This window comes from Arvicanthis niloticus, chromosome 5, assembly GCF_011762505.2.
Source record: "Arvicanthis niloticus isolate mArvNil1 chromosome 5, mArvNil1.pat.X, whole genome shotgun sequence".
Taxonomy (NCBI): Eukaryota; Metazoa; Chordata; class Mammalia; order Rodentia; family Muridae; genus Arvicanthis; species Arvicanthis niloticus.
In genome coordinates this window covers 20,714,610-20,735,269 of record NC_047662.1, presented here as the reverse complement: position 1 = coordinate 20,735,269, position 20,660 = coordinate 20,714,610, and the positions used below count along the sequence as shown (strand labels likewise).

Below are 20,660 nucleotides of genomic sequence, written 5' to 3'. Positions count from 1 at the left end.
CTCAGAGTCCCCTTTCCTCAGTCAATCAAGTACTGTGACAGATGGTGCACACTCTGAGTATCTGCTACTAAAACAAATTTAGGTAGTGAGCCCTATGTTGGTTTTGCCTAAAATTCTATTATTATACTTATTATTCTGTTACTTTATTATTTTATGTGTATAGGTATTTTGCCTGGGCATGTGTCCATCACATGTGTGCTTCTGGTGCTAGGGGGCAGGGTGGGGGCAGGGTGGGGGCAGGGTGGCAGTAAGGGGTGGGGGACTAACCCCAGGCATGGTGGCACAAGGCTTTCTGAGGCAGGACAATCTTTGTGAGTTCTAGGCCATCCAGGGCGACATCGTGAGACCTTCTGTGTCTCACACACTCACAGAACACAGCATGGAGGTGTGGCTCGAGAGACTTTAGTGGTTAAACACACCGATTTCTCTTCCAGAGCGTATATATGCAGGCAAAACACCCACACATATAAAATAAAATATTCTAAAAGATAGATACGTAGGTAGAAAGAAATATATTTACCACCAGCAGGGCCTCCAATACTGCCTTGCATATTTTCAGAATTCTGTTTTATTTTGTTCTTTGAGACAGGGTCTCACTATGTAACCCTGGCTGTCCTGGAACTCACTTGGTAGACCAGGTTGGCCTCGAACTTACAGAGATCTGCTTGCCTCTGCTTCCTGAATGCTGGAATTAAAGGTATCACCCACCACTACCTGGCTAGAATTTGTTTTTAAAAGGTGTGCATCACACTGTGTCTTTGGTTTCGGCATCAGGATAGCGTTGACTTTATAGACTATTTACTGTTCCTGTCTCTTCTATGTTTTGGAAAAATCTTTGAAGCCAGAGCAACATAGTGGGATCCTGTCTTAAAAAAAAAAAAAAAAAAAAAAAGTTGCAATTTTTTCCCCTTAAAAATTGTGATTTTTCCTATTTTAGAGCAGTTAAGGCCTTTAGCCGCACTGATCTCAAATTATGGTGCAATACAGCTGTTCCAGAAATGGCCCCTGCTCTGGGCTTCCCCTGAGTCCTGGTCTCTCTGCTTCATCCTTGACACCAAGTCTGAATGCCAGGCACTGTTCTCATTCTGCTTATTCTCATGCTGCCTCACCACTCCTTGCGTTGAAGCTATCAACTGGACCCCCAGTCTTTGGATGCTCAGCTGTAAAATGGGGACATTATAGTTGTTGCTGTCAACCATGATGATGGCTATTATGTTAGACAGATGTAAAGACGTTTGGCATATAGGAGACCCCGACTAAATCCGCCATCTGCTTCTTCCTGGACTTCGCAGGATCTGCTACATGGATGTCCATTCTATACAGCCTTCCTTTTCTGGTGGCTATAGAGGTGGTCTCTCTCTCTCTCTCTCTCTCTCTCTCTCTCTCTCTATATATATATATATATATATATATATATATATATATATATATATATATATATATATATATATAGTTTGGTTTGTTTTCCCTATGCCCTTCTGCGCTGGATCACACACATCCACGCACACGATAGGCAATGCCTCCTAGTGGCTAAGAGTATGTTAGATCTTTGGATACGGGGAGGTACAGCAGTGGATAGAACATTTGTGTGCCAGAGTCCAGTTCAGTCCCCTCCAGTGTCGTAATCCCAGCTCTGGGGAGGTGGAGCTAGGGGATTCCCTGGAGTGAGCTGGCCAGTGAGATCTGCCATATCTGAAAGCTCTGGGCATGACTGAGAAACCTCGCATAAATGAATAGAACGAGGACAATTGAGGAAGATTCTCTCAGCGTCAGCCTCAGACCTCCACATAAGCATTAGCACTAGCACATGTAAATACGAACGTGCATATAATTACGCATGCGCACCACACAAGTTCGTAGGCATGCAAAGAACAGGACCAGGAGGATTTGAATCCCAGCACCGTGGCTTCTTGTTTCTAACCTTTGGGGATAGTGGAAATGAGAGGCTCTGTGAAAAGGCCTTGGATGTCACCTGAAGACATGGCTGGAGTTTGGTACCCAGAAGGAATGGAAGGTTACGGCTGATGGAGAGGACGGATGCAAGAGGCCTCCATGGCTTTCTGCAAAAGTGAGAGCTGGAACACCCTATCTCAAGATCTCTTCCTCACCCTGGGGTGTGAAGTCAGGGCCCACTCAGGGCATCTGACAGACTGACACTTATGCTGCCATAGGAGATAAGTTAGAAGGTGTCAGGCAGAGGGAGGGAAGGTGTCAACCACAGAACAGAGGGAGGGGAACCTCCCCACTCCTCCCGCCTCTCCGCCCGCCCCCGTATCCCGTAGGGCGGTCCTCAGAATCACGTCCTTCCTACACGTCTGCTTCTCCCTCTGGGCCAGCCACAGTGCCAGGCCCTCTCCTGAGCTGGAGTGCCAGAACGGTGCCCTCAAAAATATGCCTATGACAGAGCTCTGGGAGCCGCGTGCAGAGCCAGCTGCTTAGCCTCAGCCCTGCAGGTGGCAGTGACTATGGGACAAAGAAGGCCTCAAGAAGGAAGCAGGATTGGCCTGTGCTTCCATTGTATCCCTAAACTGTGCAAGCAAGGGGCTCACCTCCCAACTCGGCTTTGCTTTGCCCCGCAAGCTCATCATACTCACAGTCATGATGTCCTGATGTTGAGTCCACAACACCCAGCAAGCCCTCTATGGGCTTGTCTGCAGATTCCAAGCTGGTCTGGGCCATATTCCCATGAGAGACAGTTCACAGGAAGCAGTCCAATGCCGGGTATCTCATTGGCAATCGATAAAAATGTGAACGAGGGCTAGGGATAGAACTGGGTTGGTTGAGTGCTTACCCAGTGTGAATGAAACCCTGGGTTGGATCCCCAGCACTACAGAAAACCACACATGGTAGCACATGCCTGCAATTCCAGTAGTTGGTACCCGGAGGCAGGAGGATCAAGAATTCAAGGTCATTCTGGGCTAACAGAGAAGGTCAGACAGCCTAGGCTACATGAGATTCTGTCTCAAAATATGTGGATGAGCGAGTGGCAGGTTCTTGAGGGTTGCCAGATGCTAATTCCACAGCTCATTCCCTAACCCTTAACCTGGACATCTGTCCATTGTATCTTGATTTTTTTTTCTGGGCATTTTATGGTCTTTTATCATTCCACCTTATAGAGCCTATATGTTCCTTCTCCTAGGGGACTTTTCAACACTAACAATGTGATTTTTAAATATATGTATATATTTATTGAAATATGTGTATATATGTGCACATGTATATGTATATACATATATTTAAGGTCTACAACAAGTTTTATGTGTATGTATACACACACAAATTCATACAGTGAAATGATTACTCCAGTCAAATAATAGTCATTAATTCAACATTAACATAGCAATCATGCCCACAGTGACCTTTTGTGCATGTGTAAAAGTACCTAAAATAGGCATGGTGACATCTGCAGTCCCAGCTCTTGAGAGGTAGATGAGAGAAGTTCAGCTTCAGGCTCATCTCGTCTTATGCAGTGAGTTGAAGACCAGCCGAAGCTACTTGAAACTCTGTCTCAAAGCAACCAAACACACACATAAAAATGTGCTTAAAATAGGTGACAGTCCCTGCGTTCAACCTCCTGCACCACACACAAAAAGTATCTACAACATGACATTCACGGCTGATTCCCAGTGTATTCCAAAATTTGTTTTTCCTCTCTCTTTTTTAAAAATTATTTCCATTATTTTATGTGCATTGGTGTTTTGCCTGCATGTATGTCTGTGTGAAGGTGTTGGATCCCCTGAACCTGGGGTTATACACAGTTATGAGTTGCCATGTAGGTGCTGGGAATTGAATTGGGGACCTCTGGAAGAGCATCCAGTGTCCTTAACCACTGAGCCATCTCTCCAGCTCCCCTTTTCTCTTTCTTTGCTTTAAGATTTTATTTCTATGTATGTATGTATGTATGTATATATTGAGACAGGGTCTCAGAATGCTGGCAAGAGCTCTTTATGTAGATCAGGCTGGCCCTGGGCCCTGCCTTTGCCTCTCCAGTGCTGGCATTAAAGGTGTGTGACACCAGGCCCAAGCTAAGATTTTGGTTAAGTTTATGGGTAATGTGTCCCTACTCATGTGCAGGTACGCTCTGAGGCCAGAAGAGGGCGCTGGATCTCTTGGAGATGGAATTACAGGGGTTTCTAACAGAGGTGTCAGGTTCCAACTCTAGTCCTCTGTAAGGGCTGCTCCCCTATCTTCCCAGCCTCCCTCTTCCTTCCTTTTTCTTTTACTTCTCCTCCTCCTCCTCCTCCTGCTCCTCTTCCTTTCTCCTCCCTGTTCTTTTTTCATTTAGAATTCCCAGGCTGGCCTAGAACTTGGGATCCTCCTGCCTCAGCTTCTGGATCATACTGCCTGGCCCTGCTCTCTCTAGTGCTCTCAGCCATCCTCCTCATTCCATCTCTAGGCGTGTCGCCTTATGGGACAGATGCTTTGGCTCACCTCACACCCCTGCAAAAACTCCTTTCCCCCTGTTCTAGCTTCACAACTGGAGCTCTGTGATGGTGAACGAATCACTTTCTTTTGTTGAGTGTGGGTTTGGGAACTATAGCATCCATCTTGATGGGTCATGGTGCTGATGGGGTTTTGCAAAGCTTGTAGGCATGTTGCACCCAGTTGCTGGCACACAATGAGAGCTGCCATGCCACGAGGCAGGGTGGCAATGGATCAGAGCAGACTACACTGCATATGGGCAGTGGTCTCCAGCCAGGAATGGGTTAATGAACAAAGCCATAAACCAGAACTCAGTTTACCCCAGTGCAGCCCTGCCTTTTTGAACCCTCTAGGAAGCTGTCTTAGGTCCCTGCCTGATGGCGTAGTGAAACACACTAAACAGTTACTTGCTTGTTCCAAGTGCTCGCTGAGGCCCAGGCCCATCCTAAAGGGCTTTACACTGATTATTTTGAGGGATCCTGGACAAACCTCCATAAGGCAGAGATTGACAGATGAAGAAACAAGAGAGATTAGGAGATTATGGTTGCATGAAATAAATGTAGCAGAGCCAGATTAACCACTCCACGGTGTTGACTCTGTCGGGGCTCTTCCAGCTTTGTCTCCTTCTCCCTGTCCACCAATAGAGGAAGACTGTCAGGGAGCACCGCTCTGCAAAGGAGCATCAAAGGAGCACTACCCAGCCAGGACAGAATAGGCAACAGGTGTGACATGAACCAAGAGAGACACAGTATCGATGCTGGGGACAGAAAGAGAGCAGATGACATGCACTCTGTAATTAAATGCACAGATTAAAATAAAAACTTAGGGGCTGGAGAGATGGCTCAGCAGTTAAGAGAACTTCCTGATCCCAGTGTCCATGTTAGGTACCTCACAACTGTCTGTAATTCCAGCTCCAGAGGGTGCTGCTGGCCTCCTTAGGGACCTGTGCACACTGGTGTGTGCATATGAACACACATATGCACACAGTTAAAAATAATAAAAATAATCTAACACTCCCCCCCCCCCAAAAAAAAACCCTTTCAACAAACTTAATGCACACTCGCCTGTTTACTGGTTTATTTGCTCCAAATCACATTTAGAAATTACAAGTTTCAGCAATAGTTGAACCTCTGTTAAAATGTTAATAGAAGTTGTGTTGTGCAATAAACAAACAAACAAAAAAAGTGGCGGGGGCAGACAGTGGTAGCACATACCACATACCTTTAATCTAAGCACTCAGGAGGCAAAAGCAGGCAGGTTTCTGAGTTCGAGGCCTGTGAGGTCTACAGAGTGAGTTCCAGAATAGCCAGGGCTATATCACTCCTCCACACCTGGGAAAATAAATATTTATTAAAATTTTAAAACTGAAGAAAAAACTGGGCTGTGAAAGACCTTGTTTTGAAAAATAAAATGGAGGACCTGGAGAGATGGATCATGGGTAAAAACACTTACTGTTCTTCTCTTGTTCAGGACTGGAGTATGTTTCCCAGCACCCATATCGGGTGGCTCCTGACTGCCTGTAACTTCAGATCCTGGACGATCTGGCTGCTGTCACCTCTCCAAGCACCTGTGCACATGTGCACACACACACACACATGCACACACGCACGCACACGCACATACACACACATGCAATTAAAAAAATAAACATTTAAAAGTACATATATACATAAAAGTATACATATAAAAGAATATATGTATATTATGGAGAATGATGGAGGAAGAAACCTGATGTTGCCCTCTGATCTCCACATGCATGTGCACACAGATGCATGTGCACACAGATACACACATGTATGTACACAAATACAACTCCAAAAAAAGTGAAGGGAAGACTTGAGACATTGCTTAGTGGTAAAACACTTGCCTACATGTATGTGCAAGGCCCTGGGTTTAGCCCCAAGTAGGCCAATGAATAAACAGCAGGCAAACCAGGAGAAGGGACAGTATTGAGCAGTGACTGCCAGGACCCTAGTACCCAGCTCTCTGTGTGTGTTAGTATGAGGAACTCACATTTCCAAGATATCCCAAAGTCTAAGGTTTGACACTAGAGACCTCTTGGCTAGAGGCTGTGTGACTTTGGATGAGTTTCTTACTCCATCTGAGCCCACTGATTGTGGGGATAACCAAACCAACTCCTCAGATTTGTGGTGGAGATTAAAAGGGATAAAGCATCCATCCTTGCACGGGGCCAGGCACATAGCAAGCTGCTTGTGAAAGTAGCTGTTTACTCTCATCCCTGGGAGACACTCACCTTAACCCTGTTGCTACATCTTCTAGCTGGAGTGTGTGTCACATGGATTTCCCATTGTAAAATGGAAAGGCTGCCATGGGAGAGCCTTTGCCTAACTGCACAGAGGAGAAATGTATCAGGCAGACAAACAAAAGGCCAGCCATAGAAGTTCAGGGACTGCAATCTCAGAACTTAAGAGGTGGAGGCAGGAGGGTATCAGGGTTCAGAGCCAGCCTGGGCTATAGAAGGAGTCATGAGATTAAACTACATGAAACCCTGTCTCAAAACAATAGTAACATACTATATGAATAGAGGTGTGTGTGTGTGTGGGGGGGGTGTGCAGCCAGGACCACAGCCAAAATCTGAGTGGTGGCTGTGGTAAATGTGCTCCCAGTGCCAGTGCTTGGGAAACAGATGAAGGAGGACCAGGAGTTCAAGGCCAGCCTCAGCTATGGGAGACCCTGTTTCAAAAAGAGGAAAAAAAATCCAAACGAGAAGATTGTGCCCTAGGAACAAAGGGGCCTTGGCATCCTGCTCGGAACCCCTCTCTTTCTTTCCTGCAAGTCTATTTAAGGCAACTTCAAATGTGTTGCATCTTCCTGTCAACTCCTTCACCTCCTGGGGCCTCAGATACAAGCACTGCTGCCCGCCTGCCCGATCTCCTTCCTGCCCAGCCAGAGAGGGCTGCTGCAGAACCTGGTGAAGAGCCCACATGGCCAGCTGGTGCCTTCGAGGCCACGGTATTTGAGACCTAAGGCAGAGCAACAGTTGGGAGAGAAGGAAAGAGCAGGGTGTGTGTGTGGGGGGTCTGAGTCATTGGATTGAGGGTTTTAGAGACTGAGGGGCATTGGGGCCACTTAGGAGGGAAGGGAAGGGTGGCATTTGCCTAGCCAAGTTGACCCCTGTATTTCATGGCCTCAGATGAAGATGAGCAGCAGGGAGCCAACTGGCATCCATCTGAACACTGGGGCATCTTCTTGTCAGGCTAGCCAGGTAGTTCTTGGGGGCATCTCCCAATGTTTCCTAATATTTCCCAGGAAAGCCACCTAGGTGGGAGCCTATGGTTGGAGTCCTTTTCTCCACAAAAAGAGCTGGCTTCTTAATTCTCAACAACCTTGAGGAATCCAGAATGTTCCCTCAGAGGACCTTCCTCTTCATTAAATATCCTTTCTGCACTTTCCAGAGAGGTCATAAAAATACATTAGTTACTTGTCAGCCAGATGGTGGTGATACAAATGGGAGGCAAAGGCAGGTGGATCTCTGAGTTCAAGGCCAACCTGGCCTACAGAACAAGTTCTAGGACAGCCAGGCACTCAGAGAAACCTTGTCTTGAAAACAAAACAAAACAACCAACCAAACAAAAAGACATACATTAGCTAGGACATACCTATTTTTTTCTTTACTTTTTGAGTCCCCTCTTCCTCCTGAGTGCCCTAATTAGTGTCTCCACCACGCCCAGTTTATGTATTGCTGGAGATCAAACTCAAAGCCCCATGCGTGCTAGACACCAACTCTGCCAACTAAGCTGTGTCTCGTCTCCAATCCCTGTCTTCTGTTTCTCAAATCGAGGAATTGAGGCCAGGAAGAAAGTGACTTGCTTATAGCCTCACTTCACAGTGAGTGAACCAGTGCTAGGTAGAACCCAGCCTTCTGAGCAACCCTCAACTCACCCATCTCCCCATCAGGTAGTGGGAGCTTGAAGGGAAAACCAGTTGCTCAGTTGGGTTGTTGCTACGAGATGAAAACCATGGATGGTTTAGGAGACTCCCTGTCCTCCAGCCTGGACTTCCAGCTCTACCAAGATGACCAGGTAGGGTGGGCTTTACCCATCTTTCTGAGAATGTCTGCCAACTAATAGAAAAGTGGAATGCATGGATGGGTTAGGCCTCAGAGGCCCTGAGAACATGCTTTAGGCTGCTCAGATTGTCTTATGGACAAGAAGAGGGAAGGCCACACAAGCCTTGCTGGGTGTGTATGGACTTGGACTTTAGTGGGAGGGGGCCTCAGAACCATCCCGTGGGGTTTGCAGTCTTGCATGCGGATTTTCCCCTAAGTTGACTTTAGTCCCATTCGGAATAATCAACAGATGAACACCAGGGAGATCAGGAGTTGGGAGTTAGAAGGAAAACAGGAAAAAATATATGGGAAGAGGAGACAGCTAATGAACAAAGCCCTTGGAGAAAACTTTGGAGGAGGGAAGGAGAGCCATTTGAAAGATGTAGCAAGTGGGTGTCTATGTCTTATCTACTTCCTCTTAGAAACTGAACAAGGGGTGAGTCTATACAAAAGATTCCCAATTCCAGGTCCACAAGCCCCTTTCTCTGCTTCCCAGGTCTGCTCGGCTGACATGTCTCAGCTACTTCCAGACACAATGGATGCTCACGACTTACCCCGGAGTGAGAGGATGTGCCCCTTACCATTGGCATCAGTTAAATCTCCCTTGCTGGCCTGCCCAGAAGGTATGGACCTAAGCCTGTGTGCCCTGCAGAAGACACCTCTAGGCAGAGCCCCACGGGATCTCAGAGAGGACACCTCAAACATTAGTGAGTCTGGGGCCTTGGGGGCTGGATCCCAGAGCTCTGTTGGTGAATTGAAGGGAACACAGGTTTGGGGATGCAGAGGGGACTGGGACTCTGTCACTGGTGAGGACAGAACCCCAGGCACACTTTGCTGCCTGGGTACCTGGTGAGCAGGGAGGGAGGGTGTCAGAGGACAGCCTGCAGGAGTCAGTTCTCTCCTTCTACCATGTGGATATGTGGATTCTGGGGCTTGAACTCAGATCTTCAGGCTTGGCAGCAAGCACCTTTTTTTGCTGAGCCATCTTAAGGGTCCCTATAATTTTTAATTTTTTTGTTTGCTTTTATTGAGACAGGATCCCATGTAGCCCAGGCTGGCCCCATACTTACTATGTAGTCAAGGATGACAACAAAGTCCTTCCTAATTCTTCTGCCTCTGCCTCCCAAGTTCTGTGACAACAGTCACGCACCACATTGCCCAGGAAAGAACATTTTACTAAATGTACTTTAAATTTAGTCATGTGTTCAGCAGCTGCCCCTTGGGACCCCGAGGCAACCCCCTCTTGACCCATGACATCCAGATTCATAATTTAATCTGGGACTTCTTCCTTAAACTTCAGTTTGCCTCTCTGCATACTTAACCTCTCCCTGATGTCTAGTGGGCAGCTTATAGAATTTTTCTCTCCCTGAATTTGCCAGTCACTGCACACTGGCAGCTTTTATTATAGGTTCAGTAGCAGTGGGGAAACTGAGTCCCAGAGAAAAATGCCTAGCTCAAGTTGCCCCATCATCTTGTGGGTTCTTTCCCAGCTCTGAGCTCTTTGCCTGCAGATGGTGCAGGGCCTGACAATCTTCCCTTTCTGGTTCAGGACACCGGTCCCCAAGCCTGTACAAAGCCTCTACCAACAGCGAGCAACTCACAATCAAAGACTCACCAAACAGAGAGGACATGGGAAACCATCCAGAAAGAGGCACCTACCCACCCCTCCCTTCTCATACCAGCTCCTTCCCAGATGCTGGGCTGGACACAAAGATCCTTAGTCCCTTGACCTTCTGGCCCTGGCTTCCTCCCACCCTCATCTCCAAGGACTCCCCTATCCACATCTACCCCACCTTGCCTGGGTACTCACTTCTGCCTCTCCCTTACCTATTCACTTATGGGGCCCTACCTTCTGCCCAGTGTCCGAACCTCTTCATGCTGCCCCCAGACTCCAAATACCCCTCCATGGCTGCACCTGGCTTGCTTATGACAGCCAATGGGCTCGGACCTGGTATACCCCAAGAGAAGATCCTGCTTCTCTACTCCGGAGTTTTCCAGAGTGCCGGACACACCCAACACTCCCAGGTTGGGAGTCGGAGCTCTAGAGATGCCTCGACCCCAGGACAAGCTGGTGTGGCAGCTCCTGCAAGGCAGGCTATGCCAGGCTCCCGGGCAGGTGTCATGGCCCTGCCCTACCCTCTGAAGAAAGAGAATGGTAAAATCTTATACGAGTGTAACGTGTGTGGCAAGAACTTTGGGCAGCTCTCCAACCTCAAGGTATTGGCTTCCCAGGTCCTGCTATCCAGTTCAATCTTCTGGTGACTGTCTTGTCTTTCACCTGGCTTCCAGAATCAAGTCCTGGAGTCTGGACGCCACCCCTGGACACCTCCTAGGGACAAGTGGTCTTGAGGTTTCCTCCCTCCCCCCATCCCCCCCCCCCGTGAAAATAAATACAGGCTAAGCTAAGCACCACCTGGGCTTGGTGGAGCACACTTTTGGTCCTAACATTCAGAAGACTGAGGCAGGAGAGTGTCAGTGCAAGTCCAAGGACAGTTTGGGCAATGTAGTGAGACTGCATCTAAAAATAAAAGTGGGCAGTGGTGGCGCACACTTTTAATCCCAGCACTTGGGTGGCAGAGGCAAGCTGATCTCAGTGGGTTCAAAGCCAGCTTGGTCTCCGTAGCAACTTCCAGGACAACGAGGGCTACCTATCGAGATCCCATTTCAAGAAAGGGGGAGGAGGTGCACATCAAAGTCTCCTGCATCCCGAAAGATGGGGTGTGACATCACCTTATTTAAGTTAAAAATGGGGAAACTAAGGCCCATAGTAGACAGAAATTTCCAGGGTAACCACAATTTATTACTAGTGGGTTCAAGCTTGGAGTTCAGTCTCCTGGCATCAACTGCTAAGCTCTTTCCTAAATAGCATCCTCTCCGGGCTCCCATAGCATCCTCTCCGGGCTCCCATAGCATCCTCTCCGGGCTCCCAGCTGATTTTCTTTATTGCTTTTGAAAGTTAAAAAGAGAGGGGAAATGGGTAGGTTTCGGTGAATTGAGGCCACAGTCTTACAAACAGTCTTTTTTAAGTGGGATCCCACAAATAAGGCCAGGTGTTATAGGCGTTGTCTGTATAGGTATCATCCAGCCTGGGCTGCCTGTGGGCCCCTCGCTGTTAGCAAGGAACACAAGCTATGTGCAGGTTATGGTTACTGGAGAAACAGACTTAGCAAACCTGCAGATTCCCCACCTCAGATTTAATGACTTAGCAGAGCTAGGGGACAGCCCCTAGAATCTGCAATTTTAGCATGTTCCTAAGGGCATTCCAATGCTGCTGGTCTGTGAATTATACTTGAAGTAGCTATTCTAGGTGATACCGAGGATGCCCTTTATCTAACTTCCTGAGTCTCTGCTACAGGTTAGATCTGGGTCCTGACAGTGTCTGGGTACTAACTTCTGGGGGAGGTGATAGAGAGGCCTGGATACCAGCAAAGGATCCTGCAGAGGATGTGGGTGGAGATTTGGTGTAGACTCTGGGCCCTGTTAGATGTTCTATGCAGCTGGCAAAATTTCTTCCAGGTTCACCTGCGTATACACAGTGGGGAGCGGCCCTTCCAGTGTGCCCTGTGTCAGAAGCGCTTCACCCAGCTGGCCCACCTGCAAAAGCACCACCTGGTGCACACTGGGGAGCGGCCCCACCAGTGCCAGGTGACACCCTTCTCCCCTTCACATGAACACTTGCAGCTTGGGGAGGAATCCTAAGTCCCTGGAGGGAGGGCACCTGTTACCTAATGCAGAAAATATAAAGATGGAGAGGAGGGTGTGGAGGGTGGGAAGGTGGGTAGTGGAGAGAACTGGTGTGTACGTGTGTGTGTGTGTGTGTGTGTGAGAGAGAGAGAGGGGGGGGGAAGGGGAATGGTCACAGGAATAAGTGATGTTGGAGAAGAAAATACAGCCGCCTGTCTATGCATGGAGATTAAAGTTGAAGACCCCGGAGGATGCATGCCCTTTCCTACCTCCCTGGGTTGTTAAAGGAGCCGTAGCTTAAGCTAAGACTCCAAGTAGGTTCCATGTGTTCCTTCTTTGAGTCTGCCCTCATCCTTTGGGAGGCAGAGGCAGGGAGTGTTCCTTTGACCGGGGCAGAAGGGAGAACTCTGTGGTGGTTCTGAGTCTAAGCTACAAAGTCAGACCGGTTCAAATCCTAGCTCCTCCTCCCATCTTGTGTGGCCTTTGGCTAGTGGCTTCTTTCCTATGAGCCTCTGCGCACTTAGTGGTTCCTTAGGAAGACTTTGCAAGGTCAGTGCCCGGCTTGCCCAGCGCCCCAGTAAATGCTGACCACACCCCCTGATACAGCAGCCCCTTGCGTCAGGGCTCCACGTGATTACCTTAGTTGGTCTTCTCTAAACTGATGAGGGTGAAAATCAGTGCTCATCTATGGCTGGCAGAGAAAGAAAGACACTCTGAGGGAAGTCACTCATATAGCGTCAAACAGAAATGAAAGAAGAAAGCTAAGCCCCGCCCCACAGGCTCTAGCCCACAGGAAGAGCTTCCGGGTCCACATTGGCAGGGAGATGGCTTAGGGGAGGTGTTTCCAAGACGGGTGGGGGTGGCGAGGGTGTCCCTGAGGCCGTTGGAGGGCGGAGATGACGGGGTACTCGTTTCTACCAGGTGTGCCACAGGCGATTCAGCAGCTCCAGTAACCTCAAGACCCACCTTCGCCTGCACACTGGTGCCAGGCCCTTCCAGTGCAGCCTCTGTCCAAGTCACCTCACCAGGAATGACTACCCTAAGCTGCGCCACAGGCTGCAGGCTCCTCAACTCCGTGGTCTGGCCCACACCCATTGGCCCCTCGCCTCTCTCACTTGCCTTGCCCAGTGGCACCAAGGAGCACTAGATCTTGTGGACGAGAAGAAGATGGGCTGGAATGTGGACAAGGTGTCCTCAGAATCCAAGGGAGAGCGGGGGCAGCCAGCATGAGCTGCGGTGCCGGGATGTCTCTGAGAGCAGAGTGTTGGCAATTAAAAGATGGTCTCAGTGCTGAGTCAAGGCCTCCTGAGTGTCTCCAGTAGAGGGGAATGTCCCTGCCAGATCCCACTTGTCACCTGGAAACGGCAGGGCACACAGCCCGTGTGGGGGTGGGTCCATGCAGCCATCTGCCTCAGGCTGGCTTTGGGTTCCATTCTCTCTTCTGTGACCACCTATCTGGAACTGAGCTCTTTCTCTCAACTCACCAGTGGACAGTGCTACCTTTCGGGACTGGATGAAGGCAGAGTGTGCTCAGAGGGAGGAGGGCCACTGCAGTCAGGAGGACCTCAGCCTCAGCTGTGAGATTATTATCAGCCACTTTAGTTACCTGGTCTGATGGACTGAGCATCTTGAAGTAACTGGAGAATGAAGTAATGAAGATTTGTGTGTTGGCCAATCACAGGGCATGTTGCGTTCCTTCCGGAGCACCTTTCCCGACACCTCCGATTGTCCTGTGGGTTCCTGCCTATCATCTTCTAATTCCATTTCTTCTTAGCCAAATTAGAGGTCAGCTGATATTACCTCTCATGATTGGGTGAGATGCAATTCTCTCCGGGATGGAGGTGAAAAAAAGAGACATAAGCTATCCCCTGTCTGGGCTGGAGAAATGGCTCAGCGGTTAAGAACACTGTCTTCCAGAGGTCCTGAGTTCAATTCCCACCAACCACATGGTGGCTCACAACCATCTGTAATGGGATCTGATGCCCTTTTCTGGTGTGTCTAAAAGACAGTGTACTTATATACATAAAATAAATAGATCTTAAAAAAAGATATTCTTGTCTTCTCATGACCCACCAGGACCAAGAGGGCAATGGGCATCCAGCCTATCAGGACTACAGAAAGGGAAAAACCGGCAAAAGAATGGGGCAATGGAGCCGTACCAATGGCCTATCTCTCGGGGATTCCCTCAGATGTGCGAAGTGTGAGCCAGGCAGGAAAGCGAATTGCCTGGGACGATCAGATTAGAAGCAGAATAAAAGAACCCTAAAAGGAATGACTCATTTTTAGCCACTGTAAGGTTCTGCGGCAGGGGGCGCCAGTCGCACCCCTGTTGGTTTCAGGTGGCTTCCTCACATTCATCTCACATTCATATGGAGTGACCATCCCACTCAGGTGGCTCCAAGAGAGAGAACCCTCCTAGGAAGTCCGCCAGTCAATGGCAAGATGGGCTTTGGCCCTGCCAGCAATGAAGGCCCAGGCTCTGCTCACTTTTTGTCACATCTTTGGGATGCGGGGATGCCAGCCCCTCGGGCTAAGCCCCGCCCAGTTGTCCCAGTTGGCGGGACTCTGCCCGCTTCCTGCCGGTGCTCTGCTCCAGGGATCTAGCAACTCCCGGAGCTCCCTAGGCTCGGTCCAGCTTCTTAGTCCCGGGGGTCCCAGACTCCCTTCCTCTTTGCGAACTTTTGAAAACAGGTCCGACTCCCCGAGTGTGCACACAAATCCATCTCCGACATCCCCAGAAGCGGACCGAGTAGAGAGCAGGAGGGGGAGGTCTGTGTAGGACTTGGGAGGAGTGCTCCGGATTGAGACCTGAAGTGGGCACAGCCCCTTAAGGGTTCAGCCTCAGGGCATGGACAACATCTGGATCAGGTCCTCACCCGCGGCCCTTGCTAGCAAGGTCGCTGTTTGCTCAGAGGGACGGGCCGGAGGAGGTGCTTCTCTGGCCTGGACAGTGGATCCGGGTGGCACCCTCAGCCAAGTGCCCCGCCGACCCAAAGCCTGGATCTCGCCATGAGAGAGCAGCGCAGGGGCTTCCGGGCTCGCCTGGCCCAGGTGTTGACTGGACTAGGGGGCCGAAGGGAGAGGAAGGGGAAGATCTCAAAGGAGGCCAGACTCCAGGATAGGTGAGGGGAGACGGAGAAAGGCTGGGTGGAGCAACCCTGGCCTAGGGGTATGCATTTGTGACTCCTGTGTATAAAATTGTAAGGAGAGTTGTAATCAGCTTGCATGAGTAGTGACCGCATGCCATGATTTGGATCTGTGAACTGTGGAATTTCTTTGTGTGTGTGTGTTAGAAGATAAGGTAGTGTTGTGTATGTAGGGCAGACTGCCCTCGAACTTGTGCCAGTCCACTTGCCCAGTCTCCCAAGTGCTGGGATTACAAATATACTCCACTACTTTGGATTGTCCGCGTGTTTTTGTTTTGTAACTTAAAGCGACTTTGACAACTCCCTGTCAGGCAAACTGCCGATCAAGGATTTTCCACCCAGTAGTACCTCCTCCTGCTGCCTTCCGTGTCTTTGGACTTTGGTTCTCACGTCACAGGCCAATGTTTCTCTGGCATCTGAGGTCCTTTGTTGTGAGTCTGGAACGGTCTTTGCCCTCAGTTGCCATGCATGCTTCCCCCTGTTCCCCCCGGAACCTGGCGATAACTCTAGACTGTACCCACAATAAACCTTTATATACCACTTGCTTCATGCTTTCCCTGGATGATCTGAAGCAATTCTCTTGGCAGCCTTGGAAGACATATATCCCCTGTGACTCAGATCCGGAAGTAGAGGTTCAGAGCCGTGAAGTCACCTATGTAAAGTGACACAGTTGGGAAGAGATGAAGCTGAGATACGCATGCTCCTTAGCTGGCTGACTTCTGAACGCACTTCTCCAAAAGCCCTGTTGCTATGGAGATGCGAGAGCAGAAGCCAGCGATGGTTGGCTACTACTCATGGTTGCCTGCTGGCTGAGTAGCCTGGGCAAGTTCCTTCACCTCTCTGAGCCCTTCATGGTAGCTCAGAGTGGAGAAATGCCCTGTGGGTGAGGGGATAGTGAAAATTCCAGCAGGCCCCCATAGTTCATAGGCCCTGCAGGAGCAGAGTGTGTGGGTGTGTTGTTGGTACCAGGTGTTGGGTGTTGGTATGTCTATGCAGTTACTGGGCAATTTGTTCTGATCTTATCATGACGCAGCTGTCTTCAGGCCTGCTGGCCCAGAAGGGAAGAGGGCGTGGTGGGGGCAGCGGGGAGGGAATGGTATTGCTCTCTTACCCTAAAGAGGGGAGGGCCCAGACACCCTGTGCCTGGAAGCCCAAGTCCCCTGAGGTGCCCACACCCTGCTAGAACTCGGCCCACGCCCACCTGGAAGACACACCCTCTCCCTTACCCTGTCTGGCAGAAACCTGCCCTATAGGCCTGATAGGCTCTCCCCACACCCCTCCACACTCAGAGAGGAGGCTGGTTTGGGATGCAGGTGAGTCAGGAGTGAGGAGGGCAGGAGAGGGACTGCACAGCCAGCATGATGGTACATGCATGCCTCGTATACAGTTGGGCCCCGTTCTTATGAGCCGTGGGAATGGGACCCTGAACTGAAGCACAGGCCTCTGATTTCCACTGATCCCACTCAGGGGAGGGGCAGCGGGTTGGGCAGCACACTTCTAAGTTTTCCTCCCTTTAGTACAATGTCCAGTCGAGCTTGGAAGCAGGACAGTTCTGCTGACCTGCCTGAAGCGCACTAGCTGTGTGCCTCTGGGCAAGTGACTTTGACTCTCTGTGCCTTTTTCTTATCTGAGAACATAGATGCTAACTTTTTCCTGAGGTCTAAAAATGATCAGGTAGGTAGGGACCCTAGGGATAAGCCTAGCACCTATGCACCCATACTCTTGTCATATGTGTGTGTGTGTGCACACATGCGTGCGTGAGTGTGTGTGTGTGTGTGTGTGTGTTAGGGAACTGGTGAAGGAAGCCGAGGCTGCTGCTGGTAGCCCTTCTCCAAAGGTTTGAGTGGGGCTCGCTCTGCTGGGCTGTGGGCCCTGGATTAGGTGGACAGGGGCTGCCAGTCTCAGTCTGTGTGTTGAAAAAGTGTTGGGACAGCAGAACTTTCCTTATTCTTTTCCCTGTGTTCCTTCTTAGGCCCTGGGGCGGCCAGAGCTGCCCTGACCTTGCTCAGGGTCAGGGCAGCACCAACAACGTCAGCCTTAAGGTAGGATAAACATGAAATGCAGGAGGCTGGGGGCAGGAGCTCTAGATTGCTGGGCAGGATAAAGAACCCAGACTCATGTGCTCTCCCTGGTCTTGATGCCTTGAGTGTGTGTGTGTGTGCCCTGGAGATCTCTCCCCAGTCTCTGCTAAAGGGGCCAAGTTGTACCTCTGTCAGAGCTGTGGGGAGAAATTCAGTAACAGACGCAGAAAGCCCAACATAATGTCAGGGTGTCAGAAGTGTGTGCATTTGATGCTGGAGAGACAGCCCCAGGTGTTTAAGAGCATCTGTGGCTCTTTTAAAGGCCTGGCTTCTGTTCCCAGCATCCCATCCATGTCTGGTGATTCACAACTGCCTGTAACTTTAGCTTCAAAGAATCCAGTACCACCTGGACCATGTAGGCACCTGCACGTATCTGCGTGCAGCCAGATGCATGCACACAGAACTAAAAATTAATATCCAATGAGTTAAAAGATGAAACGTTTAAAAAAAAATAAATGGAAGTGTGCACCTTTGGAGAACAGATACCTGTCTCCTGAGGTCGGCAAGCAGCGGAGCACTCCCAGTGGCGCCTCTTTGTGGGTGCTCCTGTGCCTGGGTATTCTGCACGAATCACCTCTGTGTAGCATGTCGGGAGTCACGTGCTGCTCTGGTCACACTCAATCTACATACCTACCTATCGGGAAGTGAGGTGTGATCGGTCCACCTCTGCTAGAGAGTGGAGGAGGTGGGATTCCAACCCATGTTGCCTCCATGTAGGCCTGATGATCCCGTCTCTCCGCTCTCTCAGGGTGTCTAGCCCCTGGGGAACTCCAGGCCATATCTATTGTATAAATGAGTGACTTAAAGATGACAGAATCACGCCAGGCATGGTGGGGCACTCCTTTAATCCCAGCATTCAGGAAGCAGAGGCAGACGGATCTCTGGAGTCCAGCCTGGTCTACAGAGTGAGGACAGCTAGATCTACATAGTGAGACCCTGTCTTAAAACACACAAACACAGAAACAAAACAGAAAAGGACAATGGATTCAAAGGCCCCTGCTAGATGAGACCTTGTCCCTAGATTTGGTTCCCCCTCATTCCAAGAACACAAATCATCCTTAAAAACTGAGATGGCTCAGTGGTTAAAGGCACTAACTGCTCTTCCAGAGGTCCTGAGTTCAATTCCCAGCAACCACATGGTGGCTCACAACCATCTGTAATGGAATCCGATGCCCTCTTCTGGTGTGTTTGAAGACAGCTACAGTGTACTCATATACATAAAATAAATAAATCTTAAAAAAAAAAAAAAAAAAAAAAAAAAGTGGTAATGTGAGCCCAGCATCTGGGGTCCTTATCTTCTTCCCAGTGTTCCCACAGCTGGGCTGGATCCCAGGGATGACAGCAGACAGGTCAGGAATTGTCCCCCTCCTCCGAGAGGGCTCATGGAGCTTGCTTCTTTCCTGTGGGAACTTGGGGCTGGGAGGGCTTAAGGGAGGAGGCTACAGGTCTTTTGAGGACTGGGAACAGGCAAAGGCTGTGGGCAGTTGGGCCAGATTTGCCCACACATCCCCTAATCCCTAGATTAGGGCCAAAGGCTGGGGACTCAGAAAGCAGAACATGGTTATGAGGATGTGAGGAAGAGCAGTCATAGTTGGGTGGTTGCCACCCCTGTGCACAGGGCAGCAGTGTGGAATCTGACAGCTAGCAGCCTTCTCCTCCCTGCTGTGTGACTCCGTTGGAAAAGCTTGGCCAGTGTCCTGGTCCTGTCCCATTGGATTGCTCTGAGAGGTTCTACTCAGTTTTGTGTGTGTCAAGGAGGACAGCCAAAGATAGCCAGGGGTCCCTAGATTCCAGAGGGGAGATGCCACACCATGTCCTTGTCACTTTGTCCCTGACTCTGCTTCCCACCAGGTCCAAACCCAAAGCCATTCAGAATGGGACCTTCGGGTCAGGAACCACGGTGGTTTATGGAGTCAGAAGCGACTCCACATCTCAGGAAGGCAAAGTGAACCCCTGGGGAGGCTACAGAGGCCAGCTGTGGGCAGTGCGTGTGACTTGGCCAGCTATGGCTCCATGGAGCAGGTGGACACAGCACCAACAGGCTCTGGTGAAGCTCTCGGTGGGCCCAGCCATCCCTCCGGCCCAGAGCCTGCTTCTCCTTTGAAACCGGGGTCGCCAGGCATTCCCTGCCAGCACCCCCAACACAGTGCCCCAGAGGTTCTGCTGAAGCCAGAGCTACCTGACAACCTGGAAGACGCACCCCTACTGCCCCACCCGGAGTCCTTCCTCAAGGCAGCAAGAGCAAAGGGCAAGCCTGACACCCCAGGGCCAGCCCAGCCAGAGCCAAAGCCCCTACACACTCGTCTCTGTGTCAGAAGGACCCGCTACCATATCACTGTCACTCTGCAAGGGTGCGGGCGGGCACCTGGGGAGGAAGGTAAGGAACCGGCCAGACCAGCTCCCCACCCCTGTGGCCCTGAGGAATCTAGGGGCTGGCAGGAGCCTCCTCAGGAACTCCGCCCCATCACTGGGTATCCAATCAACCCGCCTGAGGAGCCGCCGCTGAGAGTCCCACAGCATCAGGGAAGCAAGGCCCAGCAGGAGCGCCGAGTGGGCTGGGAACCTGGATTCCCACAGAGCTGGTAAGTAAAGGTTGGCGCCGGAGGGGCGTGATGGTGGGAGGTTAGTCCGATGTGGCAACTCCTACTTGGGTCCCTCTGCCTTGTTCCTGGCTCTTCAAGCTTCAGGCTCCCATTCATTTGGTACCTTTGGTGCGAGTCGACTATATATCCACTCCCTGATTCTCATTCTCTCTGTCTCTGTCTCTCTCTGTGTCTCTCTGTCTCTGTCTCTCTCTGTGTCTCTCTTTGTGTGTCTCTCTCTGTCTCTGTCTCTCTCTGTGTCTCTCTTTGTGTCTCTCTCTGTCTCTCTGTCTCTGTCTCTCTCTGTGTCTCTCTTTGTGTCTCTCTCTCTGTCTCTCTCTCCACCCCTAGGCTGAAACTCACTTCTGCCCTCCCCTGCCCACCATTAGGAAGGGAAGTCTCATCATGGAGAGGATGAGCTAGTCAGGGATAAACTTTCTTTCAGCTACTCCTGTTAATCCTGGGTTCTTTGCACGAGATTGCTGACCCAGCCTGGGAATAGGCACCTAGCCAAGGCGCTGGGCGCCCTGGCACAGGTTACTTAACTTCTCTGAGTCTTGCTTTGTTGAATGGGTATGGTAGTCAGAGATGAGGAAGAAGGGGGTGGCTACGGGAACGTGCTTTGAACTCCATTGAGCTGGGCTGGCAAAATAGCATGGATGCTTATTAATTACAC

General features: G+C 50.2%; 2 protein-coding genes across 2 annotated transcripts in view; both read left to right on the top strand.

Moving 5' to 3' along the window:
* The first annotated feature begins 9,116 nt into the window (after positions 1-9,116).
* On the top strand, positions 9,117-10,892 carry Znf683 (zinc finger protein 683). Its single transcript, XM_076933535.1, has 2 exons — positions 9,117-9,198; positions 10,041-10,892. Exons 1-2 carry the CDS (start codon positions 9,117-9,119, stop codon positions 10,751-10,753), a joined length of 795 nt encoding a protein of 264 aa, XP_076789650.1. The 3' UTR covers positions 10,754-10,892.
* Positions 10,893-15,139: 4,247 nt separating this feature from the next.
* The window catches only part of Crybg2 (crystallin beta-gamma domain containing 2), a 31,807-nt gene continuing 26,286 nt past the window's right edge, over positions 15,140-20,660 (top strand). Inside the window, exons 1-3 of the mRNA XM_034501590.2 lie at positions 15,140-15,297; positions 17,294-17,363; positions 19,254-19,984. Coding sequence (XP_034357481.2) covers positions 15,185-15,297; positions 17,294-17,363; positions 19,254-19,984 — 914 coding nt within the window. The 5' untranslated portion in view covers positions 15,140-15,184. The remainder of the gene's footprint in view (positions 15,298-17,293; positions 17,364-19,253; positions 19,985-20,660) is intronic.